Below are 16,550 nucleotides of genomic sequence, written 5' to 3'. Positions count from 1 at the left end.
ATTTTTTTGGTAAATACCAAGCCCCTTTTGTTGTTGTACCTGTAAGAAGATTTTTCCCTATTCCTATATACCCCCCCCCCATTTCGTGGCCCCACTTTTCTCTAGGGAGTCATGGTATCATCAAACTTATATCTGCATAAACCTGTGCTTTCACACAAAGTACTGAGTTTTGGAACGAAAACTTTTCCAGAATATTTTCAAAAATTTTCTCTATATATTCCTAAGTAAAATTTGAAACCGCCATCCCGGCCTTGCCCTACCACTAAGGACTGTAATTTTGCAAACTTGAATTTACACTACTCGAGGATGCCTCTACACAAGTGTAAGCTTTTCTGGCCAAATAGTCTTTAAAAAGAAGATTTTTAAAGATTTTCTTTATATTTTCCTTATGTAAAAATTCATCCCCCATTGTGGCCTCACCCTACCTCTGGACTATTATTTAACCAAACTTGAATCTATATGATCTGGGGATGCTTCCACACAAATTTGGGCTTTCCTTGCTTAATAGTTTTGAGAAGAAGATTTTTAAAGATTTTCTCTATATATAAAAATTTATCCCCCATTGTGGTCCCGTGGGACCATGATTTGAACAAACTTGAAACTACATTATTTGAGGATGGTTACACGCCAATTTGAGCTTTCTTGGCCAAATAGTTTTTAAAAGAATTTTTTTAAAGATTTTCTCTATATATTCCTATATGAAAATTTATCCCCCAATTGTGGCCCCACCCTAACCACAGGGACCATGATTTAAACAAACTTGAATCTACACTACCTGAGTATGCTTCCATTTTAATTTGAGCTTTTCTGGCCTTACAGTTTTTGAGAAGAAGATTTTTAAAGATTTTCTCTATATATTCCTTTGTAAAACTTGATCCCTCAATTGTGGCCCTACCCTACCCCCGGGGACCATGATTTGAACAAATTTGAATCTACACTATCTGAGGATGCTATCATTTTAATTTGAGCTTATCTGGCCTGATAGTTTTTGAGAAGAAGATTTTTAAAGAATTTCTCTATATATTCCTATGTAAAACTTGATCCCCCAATTGTGGCCCTACCCTACCCCTGGTACCATGATTTGAACAAACTTGAATCTACACTACCTGAGATTTAAATTTTGAACAAACTTTAATCTACACTACCTGAGGATGCCTCCACACAAGTTTAAGCTTTTCAGGCCGAATAGTTTTTGAGAAGAAGATTTTTGAAAAATACCAACAAATTTTCAATAATTCTCAATTATCTCCCCTTTAAAGAGGGCGTGGCCCTTCATTTGAACAAACTTGAATCCCCTTTACCTAGTGTTGCTGTGTGCCAAATTTGGTTGAAATCTGCCCAGTGGTTCTTGAGAAGAAGATGAAAATGTGAAAAGTTTACAACAACGACGACGACGACAACGACAACGACAGACAACGGACAAATTGTGATCAGAAAAGCTCACTTGAGCCTTTGGCTCAGGTGAGCTAATAAAAAGACATTAAATTAAAAAGAAAATTTTATATACTGAAACACGTGTGGATATTAGAAGATTTTTTCCTAATGTTGACTTAATTTAATCAAAGTAGGTTTTATCCAAATTGATCAATTATTATAAGCATACATGCATATTCATGCTAAACATTCATGAAAGTCCGATTCAGTGACAATGTATAAAACTATCATTTATCAATTGATTATCAAACGATTACTTTATCTAGTCGAATGATTCAAATCATTCTATTAACAAAAAAATTGATTATTATTTAACTACATGCAGTAAAATTTCAAAATAATATTTAGACACATCAAAAACTAAAATGCATACAATAATGCACAAATAAATGACAACCTATACATATTTTTTATCCTTTACGGGAAATTTTGTCATTTAGTTTAATCAAACTCTTAAACCGTCTCTCTTTGAAAGAAGTATATCCGTAATTGAGACTGTTTCCCTCAAAACAAAGACTTTGACTCTGTTTAATCAAACGGCCACGTCCAAAAAGGGTACATTAACCACTGATGTCAAATACACCTTAAACAAATATAGCTCATCAACAAAGCTTTCCCGATAAAACGACTCCCCCAAACACAAGGTGTTGAGCGATAAACCACTTAATTACTTTGTATATGCCGCCGTTATCTCTCTTCAATTGTTTTCTTCCCGATGGTTTTTTGGTCGGTAAAATTGTTTGCAGTTCGTAACTTAACATCATGTCAAGACAAGAGCGGCGAGGGTTTGTCTCAAAAGAGTGGAAAAACGTACGATGTGATTTTTTTTAATATAAATTTTTGCCTCATTGGACGATAAATGTAAAATACACCATTTGTTTTATTACTATATACCATGTCCAATTCATTGATATACTTAAATTATTGAAACATTTCAGTTGATTAAATATCTTATCAATGTGGCTCGACACAAAAGAATCATTTTGAAATATGATTTTACAAAATCGAGACCAATTTTGGCTTTCAATATTTTTTTTGATATTTTTTTTTATAGTTTTTAATAACAACACGACACATCGTTTTTGCTGCAGACTTTGTTTAGCTGAAATGTGTTGTCATTTAATGCACAATACAATTAACTATAAACGTTGTCAAAATCGGCAATTTAAATGTTATGATAATTATGTTTTTAAATATCAAAATAAAACTCAAGATATGTAGATAATTAAAGCTTTGGAAAAAATCAGCAAATCAAATATCACTAACATTAAACAAATGCTATGTAATCATTTTAACAGGAAATTGAAACGAAATTATAAAATTCCAAAAAAAATGGAAAATTTTGAATTCGAATCGATTTCAATTTAAATTAAACAAACCCAAATAAAATATTATATAAAGTTTGAAATCATTTCACAATTTTGCAAAAAAACATGCATGTTGTTTATCGATAAAAAATGTTGTTCCTGTTTTATCTAATGATGCCTATCAATTTATCAGAATAAACTTTATTGTTTTAATAAAAATTTTAAATAATTGTGAACCGGATCAAAATCCTGATAGGCTTAAATTTGTCAATTTGCAAATGTTCTATTATTTTGAATTTCGTTTTAGTTTCTTTGTTATATATCATTGATTCACAAGTACTTTATTTCACTACATGTATTTATTATTTTTTAGATTCTGTCCATAGATATAAGAAAAGAAAAACAACTTTTATTTTTATAACTATTTTTTAAATTAAAAAGAAATTTTACGCATATTACGCATCAATCGAGACAAAATTTTATGCTATAAAACAACTTTTTTTTTTTACACCAAATCAATTTTTCCAATTTCGCTGAAAAACTACAATAAGTCATACAAAATCATTTAAAGCCGGTGTCGGTCTTTGTTTTGTGATACTGTGGTTTCATCAATTTTCGTTGAATACCAATTTTCGTGGATTTCGTTGTTAAGTTGATCCACGAAATTTAATGTTCATTGAAGTTCAATTTCAACTAACATTTTGTATTGATAGGATCATTGGCCACGAAATTACGTATCCTTGAAACTGTGGTTTTCAGAAAATCCACGAAAATTGATACCCACGAAAATTAATGAAACCACAGTACCATATTTTAAAAAAGACCTTTTGTTAATCCATAAATAAAATATTGTTGTGTTGAACAATCTATAGGTATTCACGTTCATATTTTTTATTATTTTTTTTTTAAAACAAACATGTATATTTACAGTCTACTGTGTTTTTCCATTAAATTCTGTTATCTTTAAATTCCTCTAAATGCAACAACTAATCACAGCGTATGAATTTACATGCAATTTACATAAGTAGTTCTCAGACAGTGATTTCTTTGTTATCGGTTAAAAAATATATTCATAAATGTTGTCAAAACACCACGTTTTACAATTATTCGCAAAAAAGTTGACTTTATAGTTAAAAGCAAAATTTCAAGAGTAAATCTTCATAGCTTATATTTTCATGCTCGTCGATCTCAACTCAACAGTCATTGTAATAACCAGTTTAAACCGGTTTTAAAAACAGCTGTTCTTGCCGTTACTAAATTACTCCCTCCGTGATCTGCAATTTATAACGATTTATTTAAGTAAATAATTGATTTCACCAGTAAGGGAATGTACATGTAAGCATTAAATTATTAATTGTTGACGTCTTCGTGTCAATAACTGCCTTCAGTTGAGCAGACAAATTATGATAACGTGCTAACGCGCGTTATTCAATTTGTCTGCTCATCTGGCGGTAGTTACTGATCGACACGACGACGTCAAAAATAAATCATTCCATCCAATCTCAAATACATGTATTTTATTACCAATTTCTTTTAAAAGTTTCATTTTTTATTTCCTTTGGGAAAAAATAGTTTAAAACTTGTTTTAGACTTTTGAGATGTTCTTCACCAGAACTGGTGACGTTTGTTATCTGGCGGGTCATCCCCGAACAATATAAAAGGCCATATCTTTACGAGACAGTCACTGCTTCGGGGAGATCCATCCAAGAACACAATGAAGGTTTTCTGTCTGCTGGCCGTTGTTGGAATCGCTTGTGCTGCTCCGGAAAGAGGTAAGTTAAAACAATAGTTCTTTGAAAACCGCCATTGTCTTTTTCCTTTCTTTTTTGTTGCCGTATATGTGGCATTTGTAGTTTTTATAAAGTTAGCTAATACTACATTATGCATGCAAAAATAGTTAATTGAAAACCATCATTTTTTTATGATTATGCAACTTTATTCAGTCTTTTAATTCAAATTAAATAATATTATATGACCTACAGAAAAGTTACTTGAAAATCCCTTTTCGTACTTTTAAATTAACAACTTTAAACTTATTGGAAAGTGTGCCTTCTTCAGCAATATCTTTGACCTCAAATTGGTTTTCTTATTTCTTTAGCAAAGAGACAGCTGGTTCCATCAAACGAACATTGCAGTAAGTTTTCTAACATCTCTCTTCTTATTCCATATGATATTCTTCCAAAATGTTTTCTTTTAATATCACCAGTTCACAATTGTGTGTGATTTCATTTTTGTTCAATTGATCATGAGATTCCCGTCTTATTTCCCAGACTTCCAAGCACCTAACCCTTGCAGTACCAGCAAGACGAATACCCAGGTGTTCTTCCCTCACCCCAATGACAACACCAAGTTTATTCAGTGCAATGCCGTTGGGGAAATGTATATCATTCAGTGTCCACATGGAAAGCTGTATAACAAAGCCACCGTGTCATGTGTATCTCAGGTGAGAAAACTTAATGTTAATGCAAGACAATTTTTTCACTCGAAACATCATTAATACACTCATTATGAAGACATAACTCAATGTAATATGCTTGTTTTTGTTTTCGGAAGTTAAGTCTTAAAAATGAAATCTAACGTTTGAGTCATCACAAACTAGTGGTTGTTTAAATTCACAATAACGTTACACGACTTCATGGTCAAGAAGAAATAAAGATTACATAAAACTAGAAAACTGACCAGTCAGGAAGGGTCCCGCTATGACAATTAATATAGAGAAGTGAAAAAAACTTTGAATTCCATCCTCTTTATATTAACATTGAATCTTCTTTAAAATTTCAAGATAATTCCTGAATGTCCAAAAACTCTAAATAGTAACCTTGTATCTGCATAAAACAGAGATAACCTCATGTCTTATAAAAAAACTAAATTAAATGTGTATTTAAAAAGATTTAAACAGGTGTTTTATAAAATGCAAGCCTTCAGTGAATGCAAATACATTGTATCACCCAGGGTTGACCTCAACTTTAAAACAAACATCAGTTGCAGATAAAGGTGTTCATTAATCTTCATATGACAGATAGAGATAAGGCTCTCAATTTTCTGCAGCAGGCAAGATAATTAATCACATGGGATTAATTGTTCTGCGCTCTCATCCTTTTCTTCTAAATTTACAATAAGATTTTTTTTCAGAAATGACAGAATGGGGTTATTATCTGATTACCTGTTAAAATTAACAGCATTAAGGCAGAAAAAAATAAAATAAATAATTAAAAAATAAAATAGTAAAAAGGATATATTAATATATATCTTGATTTTAGAATTCAATAAAATTATCATAAATCATTGTGTACGGTATTTTAACCAAAATAAAGTATGAATATTATATTTTAAATCCATATTTCAAAGAATGTACACAATACTACACATCATTCAAAATTGGCCTTAACTTCAAAACAAAGTTCATTTGCAGACACAGGCAGTGCAGTAATTAATCTCAATGTGACAGATAAAGATAAAGCTTAGGATTTTCTTCCTGTGGAAGGTTAATTAATCCCAAAGGACAAATATTGCACAGCCTTCCAAGTATACAATGGTAACATTCTTAGCAGTTATCTCTCTTTGCCCATTCATTCTTATGCATAGTTAAGGAATCTACCCCACCACCCCAGCTCCAAACCAGAAGACATAGAGAATCAAATTTGATTGGGCAACCATAAAAAAAGTTATTAGAAAAAAACAGAAAAATCTGTGGACGGAAGAGTGACAGACGGACAGACAGACAGACGGACAGACAGAGTGATTATTATAGGGCTCCCACAAATCCTTGCGGGGCCATAATTAACATTGACTTTGCTTTATTATGTCACGTTAACTTTGAATTATATTTAAAAGGTGACATAGTCAAACGTATACGTTAGTCAGCAGCTCATAGACTGATGTAAATGTTCCTGAAAACGTCTACTTTAGCTAACGACTCACTATCTTTATTTTATTGCAGAACTACATTCCCGGTGGCCAAGGTAGTGGACAAATTGGAGGGTCCGTCTCTCTGACCTCTAACCCATGCACGCCAGAAAACCTCGCCAAAGGTATCATCTACTTCGCAGTCACCGGAGATAAGCACAAGTTCATTGAGTGTGACCTCAATGGTAACGCCAATGTGCTGACCTGTCCCTCCTTATTAGCCTGGGACGAAAGCCGTCTGTCTTGTGTCTACTCTTTCCAGGCGGGACAACCGACACCTACCCCCAATACTGCAAGCCTGGGAGGTATGATATAATGTCTTCGTTCACAAGCAAGTTTATTTTTAACAGTATATTTTCCAGATCTTCCTTCGAGGTTACAGACTAGTTATCAATTACATTAACTAGTTCGTTAATTTACTTTTTCTATGTCTTGAGCTATCTCAACTTATGCTTGTTTCCCTTATCAATGTTTTCCTTTTTGTTTCAGGATCTGGAGTGACCACCAACCCTTGCAAAAACTCAGTCGTTACTACTGGAAACACCCAATTCCACTCTCATCCCGACCCAGCCAAGTTTATCCAATGCGACATAGCCGGAAATGCCTACGTCTTGGCATGTCCCTCTGGCCTAGTCTGGAACGAGTTCAGTACCACATGTGTCTCCCCCTTTACTCAAGCTGTGGGCGCTCCCCCGTAATATGTCTCTACTTCTTTTTCTCGGTTGTTTTATGAATCTCTAAAATGGACTTATTCAATCTCTAACCTATCTGTGTTATCTCTTGACCATTAAAAATGCTTTATTTCCTTTTGAATTGTTTTTTTTATCTTGGGTGATAGCTAGCACGGTTTAAACTTGTTCTAACAAATGAAAAAACAAGTGGTTATTAGTAAAAAGGATACAATATTGTATAAGTTGTCATTTTTCGACATTTTATTGATAGGAAAATTTTGATCAAGTATTTTCAATCCTCATTTTATGTAACAGAGCAATTAACAGATCAAGAACTGAAAACAATCCATGTGTATTCTATAATTAATAAACATAATGTACGAGAACACTATACAACGGCAGAATATTGTTAATACAATTCAGCAACGCTAAGGATAAACCTGCCCGAGGATTTTGAGTAACCCGTTTTAGACTCAGTTTTATGAATTACATTTGAAAATTGTCATAAAAATTCCAACGCCAAAAATTATTCCATATACATGCAAGTCTTCTTTTACAAGAACAAACAATATGATGCTGCAATGAAATATAAGAATTATAATCATCCTTACCTGCATCCTGTTCTTGTACATTGACCATTCCCATGGCAACCGGCCTCACAGTCCCCAATAAATACTTAAAAAATAAGGGCGGAAAATTCACATTGATGAAAGTTAACAATATGCTCTGATTATCTTTTATAGATTTTAGCAAATTGAAAACCTTTGCTGTCTATGAACTGCATTATTTGGTATAAGATATTAACTTATGCTATGGTTTACCATTATCAAGAGCCCAATTTGGTTTCTGTTGATTTTTTCCACTCCATCGAAATCTAACATGTGGTACCAGAGCAACAAACGGCAAAGGAGAGGTAACTCTTTTCCAACTATACAAATTATTTATTTGGTTAATAAAACTAATAAACAGATTATTCAATAAAAAAATCAAGTTCGTTTACACAATCCAGCGTAAAAAAAATATAAAAGTTTAGTCCTACTTTATGAAGTCCTCGCTTTCGTATTCTGACGTCACAGGCTGGTGTTTTCCTCCACAATTACTACCAATACAAGGCTCATGAACAGTGAACCATGATTTTCCAAAATCAGTGGAAGCTTGCAAATCAACGCTGAAATGATAACGTCGCCAATTTTATCTACATATTGTAATATAAATTCAACAAGATGTATTCTGTTACAGTAATTTTGAATCAACTTCCGTTATTTAATTAAGTAGTCCATTTTACAAAGGTTTTAAATTAAACCTTTCTGAATACAATGTATATTAAATTTAAGCTAAATTACAACATGAGTTTCTCTTTTTTTGCTGTTCTTACTCATTCCGACTTGTGTTCGTTCCACAATTCAATGTCAGGTCAAACTGGACCATTTTGGTCACCCCAGACCTCCGAGGAAAGTGAGGCAGAACCTGCACACCATCAATCGCCCACACATCGAGATCAACTCCGCGATGGTGCTTTTGCTCCCAACAAATACGAGCCTTTGATTGTCGTTGGTGACCATTGATAGGCAAAGATAAAAGCCTAGATTCCTTTTGAAAAGAGATGTTCAAATTGACTTTTCCAAGTGGGATTCGACGATCGTGGTAATTTAAAAGTTATATTTACGTGCTCTGTAAGATCATGTAGGAAAATGCTCAATTTTAAAGCTAAATGTTCTGACTTTTATTTCATTAACTGTTAGTTAATGGCTTAAAATGTCATATGTCAAAGTTTAATACAGAGTACAAGTGTAATTAGTTAACCACATATAATCTCTTTAAGAAGGAAATCATACATTGAAAATAATTTAATAGCTGGTTAAAAAGATTAATCATCAATTGTTTACATAATTTTTCAAATGTTGTTTTATTAATATTTATGGGCATTTTGTTTTCACATCTCAAGGATACGTAAATAACATGGACGAGGATCCTATCAATATAATGTGTTTTCTCCTCGAAAACTGCACTTCAATGCATATTTAATCTCGTGGATCAACTCAGGAGAAACATCAAAGGAAACTGATTTTCAAGGAATACTGATGAAACCAAAATTTACTCCAACCTCTTTGCATATGTAACAGTTTTAGATTAATTCTGCTTGACCCAAGCTACAAAACCTCTTATTTTTAATGGATATATCCAAAATATCACCTTGTAGTCTTCACTTGTTAGATTGAGTAGTACTGGTTTGTGTGCATGACTATCCTCTATATAAACGTAAACATTGCTCTCCCATGTGTCAAGGGCTTGGCAACGCCCACTCCCTGTCAACCAATTAAATGAAATGTTTAAAATGATTTAATTCGGTCATTCATTCATCATGAATTCACTAAGTTTACAAGTAAAAAAAATATAATGATTGATTCACAAAAACAATTAGTTTTATATTTTGTCAAATTTTGTGACAAACCTTTATCTTCAGAAAAACCCCGCCTTATTTGTTCAAAAATCATAAATATATAAGATATATTGTACTATACCACAGTTTTATTTTCGACTTACCGAACCCGAAATAAAACCTGAGATTTCCCGCCAATCTGGTATCTAAGTATGGAGTACACGCTCGTCTAGCACCAGCTCCGTCAAATACCATGGAGTTGGCATGGTACAAAACGCCACAGATAACATCTACACGTCCGCCACTGATATCCCAGCTACCAAACAAAAACACCAAACCAAATTATTATAAAAGCTGACCAAAATAAACTGGGCAAAGGTGGTTTAAAGCACCAAGTTGTTTCAAAGTCAAATGAAATTCTTAATAAAAGTTCTCAATACAAACAGTATGCTTTGCAAAAGACATCAGTTTTTTAAATTCAAATCTTAAAGTGTTTGACTTGCAACATCTTTCATCTGTTACAGAAAATTAAAATGATTTTAACAATAATATTCATTTAATTATTTTGAGCGTTTAATAGCTGTTAGACGGTGATTCTTTACCCTGGTTGGCGCTTTGATTCGAACTGTTCTTCCAACATTAAGTCTGGTGTGACGTCAGGTACGGATAAATCTAGGTCACGTGATACCACGTAATTTAATGTCTGATTCTCCATATTGAAAAACATGGAGTTTTCTTCTGACCGACATTTTTGCTGGTAAAAAAATGCATAAGCAAGTATTTTCTTTATATCTTGTAGTCATGAAAAAAAATTACCCAAGAGAGCTTTGAAATTTTGTGATTTCTCAATATGAAAAAAAGTGCTTTACCATTACTGAAAAAAAGTCTCGTAAAATTTATTTAAGCTGCTTGGTCCGATTTTATATCAAATTTTATGCACGCTTTTAAACGATGGCTATGCTTAGTATATGTATAATAATAGACATTGCAGTAGTTTTACCCGTCAATTATGCCAAATTTCAATGAAGAAATATACGTACAAAACTTGCTAACAAAACAAACGACATAAAAAGGTACCGCGTTATTTCGTCTCATGTTAAATTTCACCCCTGACGATGAGACGGGTATGGTTGTATTACGACTTTGACATCGCTTTAAATAAAGGTCGAAATGATCAGACAAATTACAAATAAACATGTGTACGTTTTGTTCGCTAATATTTCCTAAGACTGCTTTCTTTACAATCGATGCATAGCATGCGGGTTGAATAACCCCAATCATTCGGGGGACGAAACCAAGCGGTTTCCTTTTCTAAACATTCCCGTGATGCATTTTGGTTTGTTCTTGTTTGCCCAAGAAAAATTATTTTTATTTACTTTGAATATTTCTTACTTAGAAAGGAGACTGATTCTGCTGGTGTAAATAGGAGAAAGTCCATAACTTTTTCATATAAATGATTTGTATGGAAAAAAATTTGATACGGTAATTACAAAAAAATCGGACCAAGCAGCTTTAATATACATAACTTACCCTTATATTTCCTCCTGGGAAGAAAAGCCAATTGCTAGGATCGATTGGATCAAAGTTTTCAACCAAGCGAGTGGGTCGCTCTGCAGTATTGACAACAAGCACATTGTCAATTCCCCAACAACTATTAAAGTCTGGCTGTCCCTCGTCAGCGATGTCCCATCGGAACCACAGTTCAGTAGTTGTAGTCAGTTTTTCCGTTGTTGTTAGAATCTGTGTTGTTGTTGGTGGGTATGTCATTGGTTCTGTTGTCGTTGGCTTTGTTGTCGTTGATTCAGTTGTCGTTGATTCAGTTGTCGTTGATTCTGATGTCGTTGATTCTGATGTCGTTGATTCTGTTGTCATTGGTTCTGTTGTCATTGGTTCTGTTGTCACTGGTATAGTTTCTGTAGTTGTTGTTGTGTTGGACATCTGTTCCCATTTAAGACAGACTCCCTCAGCTCTAGCTTCTTTGGGTAGATACACAAGATGGACTTCTGTGAGCGACGACGGCAATCTAAAAGTAACCACGTGTCGCTTTGTATGTTAACTCAACTTTTATGGTGAACTTTAGTTTCCTTCAAAAAACGTTTTTGTTTGTTATTAGTACCGCGTGTACCTGATTGAGTCTATGGCCGTCCACACTGTACACCCCTGCAGTCCGTAGGACACTGTGATTTCATTGTCTGCAGAATTATGGACTTCACATCTTCCAGCGGCTTTACATTAAAATCAAATGGAAGTACATTTATTATCGACTTACAATTTGTATTTATATAACATATTTACATATATTATAACTATACTAATTTCAAAGATAAATTGATTTTGTGAGAAAAGTAATTTATTCTGAAACTGAATAAAACTTAAAAATAAGGTTGTTCTAAGAAAGATATGATTATTTATACCTGTTGATAATCTTATGAAATAAAATTAATACAGATTTGGTCTACCAATTTTTTCGTACACGTTATTGGAACTATCAAAACATACAAAGCTTTAGGTAATCATTTTTCAGAAAGGAAATTTTCAATAAAACACAAATAGGTTTAATATATTTTATGATTTAAAGTGTTCAAAGGAAGATCTCATTGTGGCTTAACATATTTTATGAATAAAATCCTACAGGTAAAAAAATTATGGATTAACATAAATGTAGCTATGGTTAAACAAAGCTTATAAAATAAAATTCTTCATACACAGAGCAAACTGTATTATGGATGCCGTCGATGTGTTCATGGGAACGGTTACCTGAAAAAAAAGAGATCAAGAAAACTGGTAAGTAACAACTACCCTCACAATATTTTTCATTTGTTCATTATTTTTAACATTTTTATCGTTGCATATTTTTTTTATCATAATTCCTATTGGTTTATGCATTGAATTTTCTGTTATAATACAAGATACTTACCAATTTTCTTTGGCCGTATCGCTGACATAACCAACTGGAGTCACCATACATCACGTGACCACAATCACTACTTATGTTTGCTCCTGCAACTTCATTCCTAGATTTCAAAAAATAAAGAACATAAACATTGGCAGAAGAAAAATTACATTTCATCTTCACAAAGATAATTAAGTAAGTTGAAATAAATTGTCCTCGTTATCTGCGAAGTGATTAGTGATGTAAAAAGAAATATCTACCAAACGAGGATGTTGACGTCAGGGGAAGAATCAAAGTCATCTCTCATGATTATTCCATTACCATGGAGAATTGCAAGTTCCGGTCTCAGAGGTGATGTAGTGGGAGCTTAGAGATAACAACAGAAAGTACTACTGATATATACATGTAATAATTCCTACTTTCATAAAGACCGTTTTAATTTAATCACAAAAAATACATTTAAATTGCCATGATTACCTCCTTCTTCACACATCTGTAACACCGTTGTATCTTTAAATAACAACTGGTTTCGAAGAGTTCCTGTAGCTCTATAGTAATAAAGATCAACATTGAATTATGTTAATGTTAACATTTCTTCTTTGTTTATGTATTTGAATTTAATTCTTATCTCTCTAATAAAAGAACCTAAAAATTACAAAATAATGTTAAGTAACAAAATGAGATGTTGTTTTTAAAGTAAATATAACAAGGTTCAAAACATTGTTTTCATCAAAAGTTTAACTTTTTATATAAACCCGATTCTTACAGGAAACTAACACATCCTGTCCCGCTGGCCGGAGCCATCCAGGTGAAGGTCAGGCGGTGCTGAGGTTCAGGGTTGACCTGGGAGTGGACGATGGAACACATCAGGTTGTTCCCTGCTCCTCTGTTGTCAAAGAAGCCCAGTCCTTGCATTCTCGCCCTGGCTTCTGACGTTAATGTGTACAGTCCCGTCAAGAAAAACCCATCAAAATTCACGGAGGAAGTGATTGTAACTGAAAGAATAAGAGTAAAATATTTAAGTAACTAAATTAGCCTTTGTCTTTGTTCGATTATCATTCAATAATAATTTACCATGTTTGATACGTGCGTAAAAAAATTCGCTACAGTTTTTATGTGTTAAAATTTTATACGTAACAGGTATGATTAAATAATTTAGACATGAAAACATGGCAATATTATATCATCAAAAGTAAATCCTAACATGATTGGTTGGCTTTTATTTTTGTAAACCTTCACATTTCAGTACTCACCATTATAAAGTTTTCCCGGCCTGTAAAGTTCCGGATTGCCTTCGATGGACACACTGAGGGCTACCTCTCCGTTATCAATTCCCAGTTCGTTTACGTTGCCATGGAAGTTACACATAAAGAAGAACGGGGCCACATAAGGTTGGTAGGTAAACGTCAGGTCTAAGCTCAATACCACCAGTAGTAATCTTTAACCAAATGTATATTATTTACTTAATATGTCTTTGAAATTTTTTGTTCTATTTTAGAAATATAAATAGCATAACTATGCAAACGTTTATTTGGTGATTTCTTAGAGTAATGCATTCAGTTCTTATAAAATGTATATATAAATATATACATAATATCCAGCAGATGTTTTCAATAAAATCATTTTTTTTAAATACTATTATAAGTACATTTGCAAATTGAACTAGTTGGTTTATTGACCTTCCTTTTTTGTGATAAAAAAATAAAAATCAGCAGGATCCATTGTTTATTCTTCTTTTAGATTATGATTCAAGACCCTGTTGAAGTTTGTTTTGAGATAATGCTAGTGACATGTTTAAAAAATCGCAGTTTTCTTGGTCTTGAAGATTTTGGAAAAGATTAATTTGGGGGGGGGGGGGGGGGGGGGGCTTGTTTAGATTTTTGGGATGAGTCTGGCCCCACCACTTTCAAAAACGATGCTACGTGCCTGTACATGTATATGCTTTTAAATTTGTTTAAAGTATCACCTATTTCTCCCAATTGTTGCTGCGAAGGATAAACACTTTTCAAATTAAAAAAGCCTACAGTTTACGGATTATTTTCACTTTCATGGAAAGTAAAAGAGATTTATACTATGTGTATGATTATTTAAAGCACTAAAAGAAATCCGACATTAAAAGGGAAATAAGCTGTTAGCTAGGAATTTTGTAACCTCTTAATGATACTGTATCCATGACATAAAGTTGCCTTAGTTGACAGAAACCTGACAACTAAGCTAATGAACTTATTTTATCATTAACAAACTATCTATCCGTCCATTAAAGGGCATGGTCAGGATTTTGGTCAAAAATTATTTTTTTCGATTAAGGTTGAGGTGAAAATTCCAGCTTTAGACCTCAAATGAATATGTAAATCGTTAGTAACTGTTTATTTATGCTTAAAATGAATAAAAAGATAGACAAATCAGTTTGAAAAAGATTATTTATTGGTATATTGAACCTATGTAAACATAAACAGGGCACGAGCCTTGTTTACATGACGAAGAATTATTAGCCCTGTATCTTGCTTAGAACTGCATCGACTAGCACCCAAATTTCATTTGACCATTAGAAATGCATTCCTAAATCATTATAAATAATAAAAACAGAAAATAAAATTTGACCAAAATCGTGACCATGCCCCTTTAAAGGGACTTGGTCGTAATTTTGTTATTTTCTTAAAATATTTATTGTTTACAGCGCTTACGTAATACATTTCCAATGATCAACCAAATGTGAGTGTCAGTCGTATAAGCAATTCTTTGTTATGTTAACAAGGCTCGTGTTTTTGTTATATTAACATTGGTTCAATATACCTGTAAAGTTCTTTTTCAATAGGTTCTATCTGCTAATTTATTATGTACATAAATAGTTTCTAGCGTTTGTCTTATTCATTTTAGGTTCATACTTGGAATTTTCTTGTCAAAAGTCTAAAAGCAAACAAAAACATGACTTTAGATTTGTTTAAAAAAAAGTAAGAACTGTGAGCTCTGTATTTCGATTAAATCTTGACAATTGACACGCTATAAGGAATGCTTTACACTGAAGCAATTTAAACCAAAACAAAATGACCAAAATCATGATCATGCCCCTTTTAAGATACATTTTTTTTTAAATTATATAACTATTAAATGGCTAAAATTTATATTTACTAATAATATGAGAAAAACGCAAAAATTTGGAAATAGCTGATCATTTTATTGCATTAGTGAATGGATGTCAACCAATAATTGTACAGTTATGTTTGCAAAAGTACTGTATATTAATCTATCATTATGATACTCCTTTTAGTCAACAGAAAAACAGGGGTGTGAAAATCAATACTAATCTATGCATAACTGTGATATATGGTTAAAGTCCATCCACTGATGAAATAAAAAATATATATCATTAATGGTCAGCGATGCACTTATTTTGTGTTTTTATTTCATATCCTTAGTGGATGTATCACAAATCAACGGCAAGGCAGTTTGTTCAAGAAAATATGATATGTATTGGTCAGGATTTTACCCCATAATACATGTACATCTTTTTATCATTAGTGGATACTTGTTACCCCCCCCCCCCCCTAGTAATGTTTCCACTCTTTATGTTAAGAACGCTGACTTTTGCAATATATTATAAAAACCAAATGTATCTTATAACAAACCAAATGTTAATGCGAGTTTTGAATTTGCAACAAAGGTTCATACCAAGTTCACAATTATTTGTAATGTTAAGCATCACATTTCTAAAAATATGTTTCAAGACTTTAAGTAATGACTATGTACTGTACTAAACTTGAGAATTTTTAGAGGTCATAATAAACTTTCAAAAAAAAGTCGGAAAAGGAAAAAGTGTTTCTACTGTAAAAATTAAAATATTAAACGCATTTAAATGAGAACCCTTTTGCTAAGTCTTTCGCTTGTCACTCGATAACTGCCTTATACATTGCATCTAAGCATTAGAAATACCACATCAAGCAATCTGGTTTTAAAACTGA

The 16,550-nt window shown here is 32.7% G+C and overlaps 2 protein-coding genes across 3 annotated transcripts in view; one reads left to right on the top strand and one right to left on the bottom strand.

The window, feature by feature from the left end:
- Positions 1–16,550, bottom strand: part of LOC117682840 (reelin) — a 46,469-nt gene that overhangs the window by 28,568 nt on the left and 1,351 nt on the right. For both annotated transcript variants that reach the window (XM_066082552.1, XM_066082551.1), the window contains exons 2-16: positions 13,845–14,029; positions 13,358–13,586; positions 13,069–13,139; positions 12,852–12,957; positions 12,616–12,712; positions 12,404–12,455; positions 11,824–11,923; positions 11,229–11,721; positions 10,301–10,452; positions 9,863–10,014; positions 9,512–9,624; positions 8,694–8,908; positions 8,358–8,486; positions 8,140–8,246; positions 7,930–7,993 (exon numbers count right to left, since the gene is read on the bottom strand). In XM_066082552.1, coding sequence (XP_065938624.1) covers positions 7,930–7,993; positions 8,140–8,246; positions 8,358–8,486; positions 8,694–8,908; positions 9,512–9,624; positions 9,863–10,014; positions 10,301–10,452; positions 11,229–11,721; positions 11,824–11,923; positions 12,404–12,455; positions 12,616–12,712; positions 12,852–12,957; positions 13,069–13,139; positions 13,358–13,586; positions 13,845–14,029 — 2,265 coding nt within the window. The remainder of the gene's footprint in view (positions 1–7,929; positions 7,994–8,139; positions 8,247–8,357; positions 8,487–8,693; positions 8,909–9,511; positions 9,625–9,862; positions 10,015–10,300; positions 10,453–11,228; positions 11,722–11,823; positions 11,924–12,403; positions 12,456–12,615; positions 12,713–12,851; positions 12,958–13,068; positions 13,140–13,357; positions 13,587–13,844; positions 14,030–16,550) is intronic.
- Positions 4,367–7,453, top strand: LOC105317552 (uncharacterized). The gene is made up of 5 exons (XM_011414219.4): positions 4,367–4,513; positions 4,840–4,875; positions 5,012–5,184; positions 6,682–6,952; positions 7,137–7,453. The coding sequence occupies exons 1-5, from the start codon at positions 4,456–4,458 to the stop codon at positions 7,343–7,345; spliced, it is 747 nt and encodes a 248-aa protein (XP_011412521.2). The 5' UTR covers positions 4,367–4,455; the 3' UTR covers positions 7,346–7,453.

This window comes from Magallana gigas, chromosome 4, assembly GCF_963853765.1.
Source record: "Magallana gigas chromosome 4, xbMagGiga1.1, whole genome shotgun sequence".
In the NCBI taxonomy this organism is placed as follows: Eukaryota; Metazoa; Mollusca; class Bivalvia; order Ostreida; family Ostreidae; genus Magallana; species Magallana gigas.
Note: the sequence above shows the minus strand (reverse complement) of the source record. Positions and strands in the feature narration are given on the sequence as shown.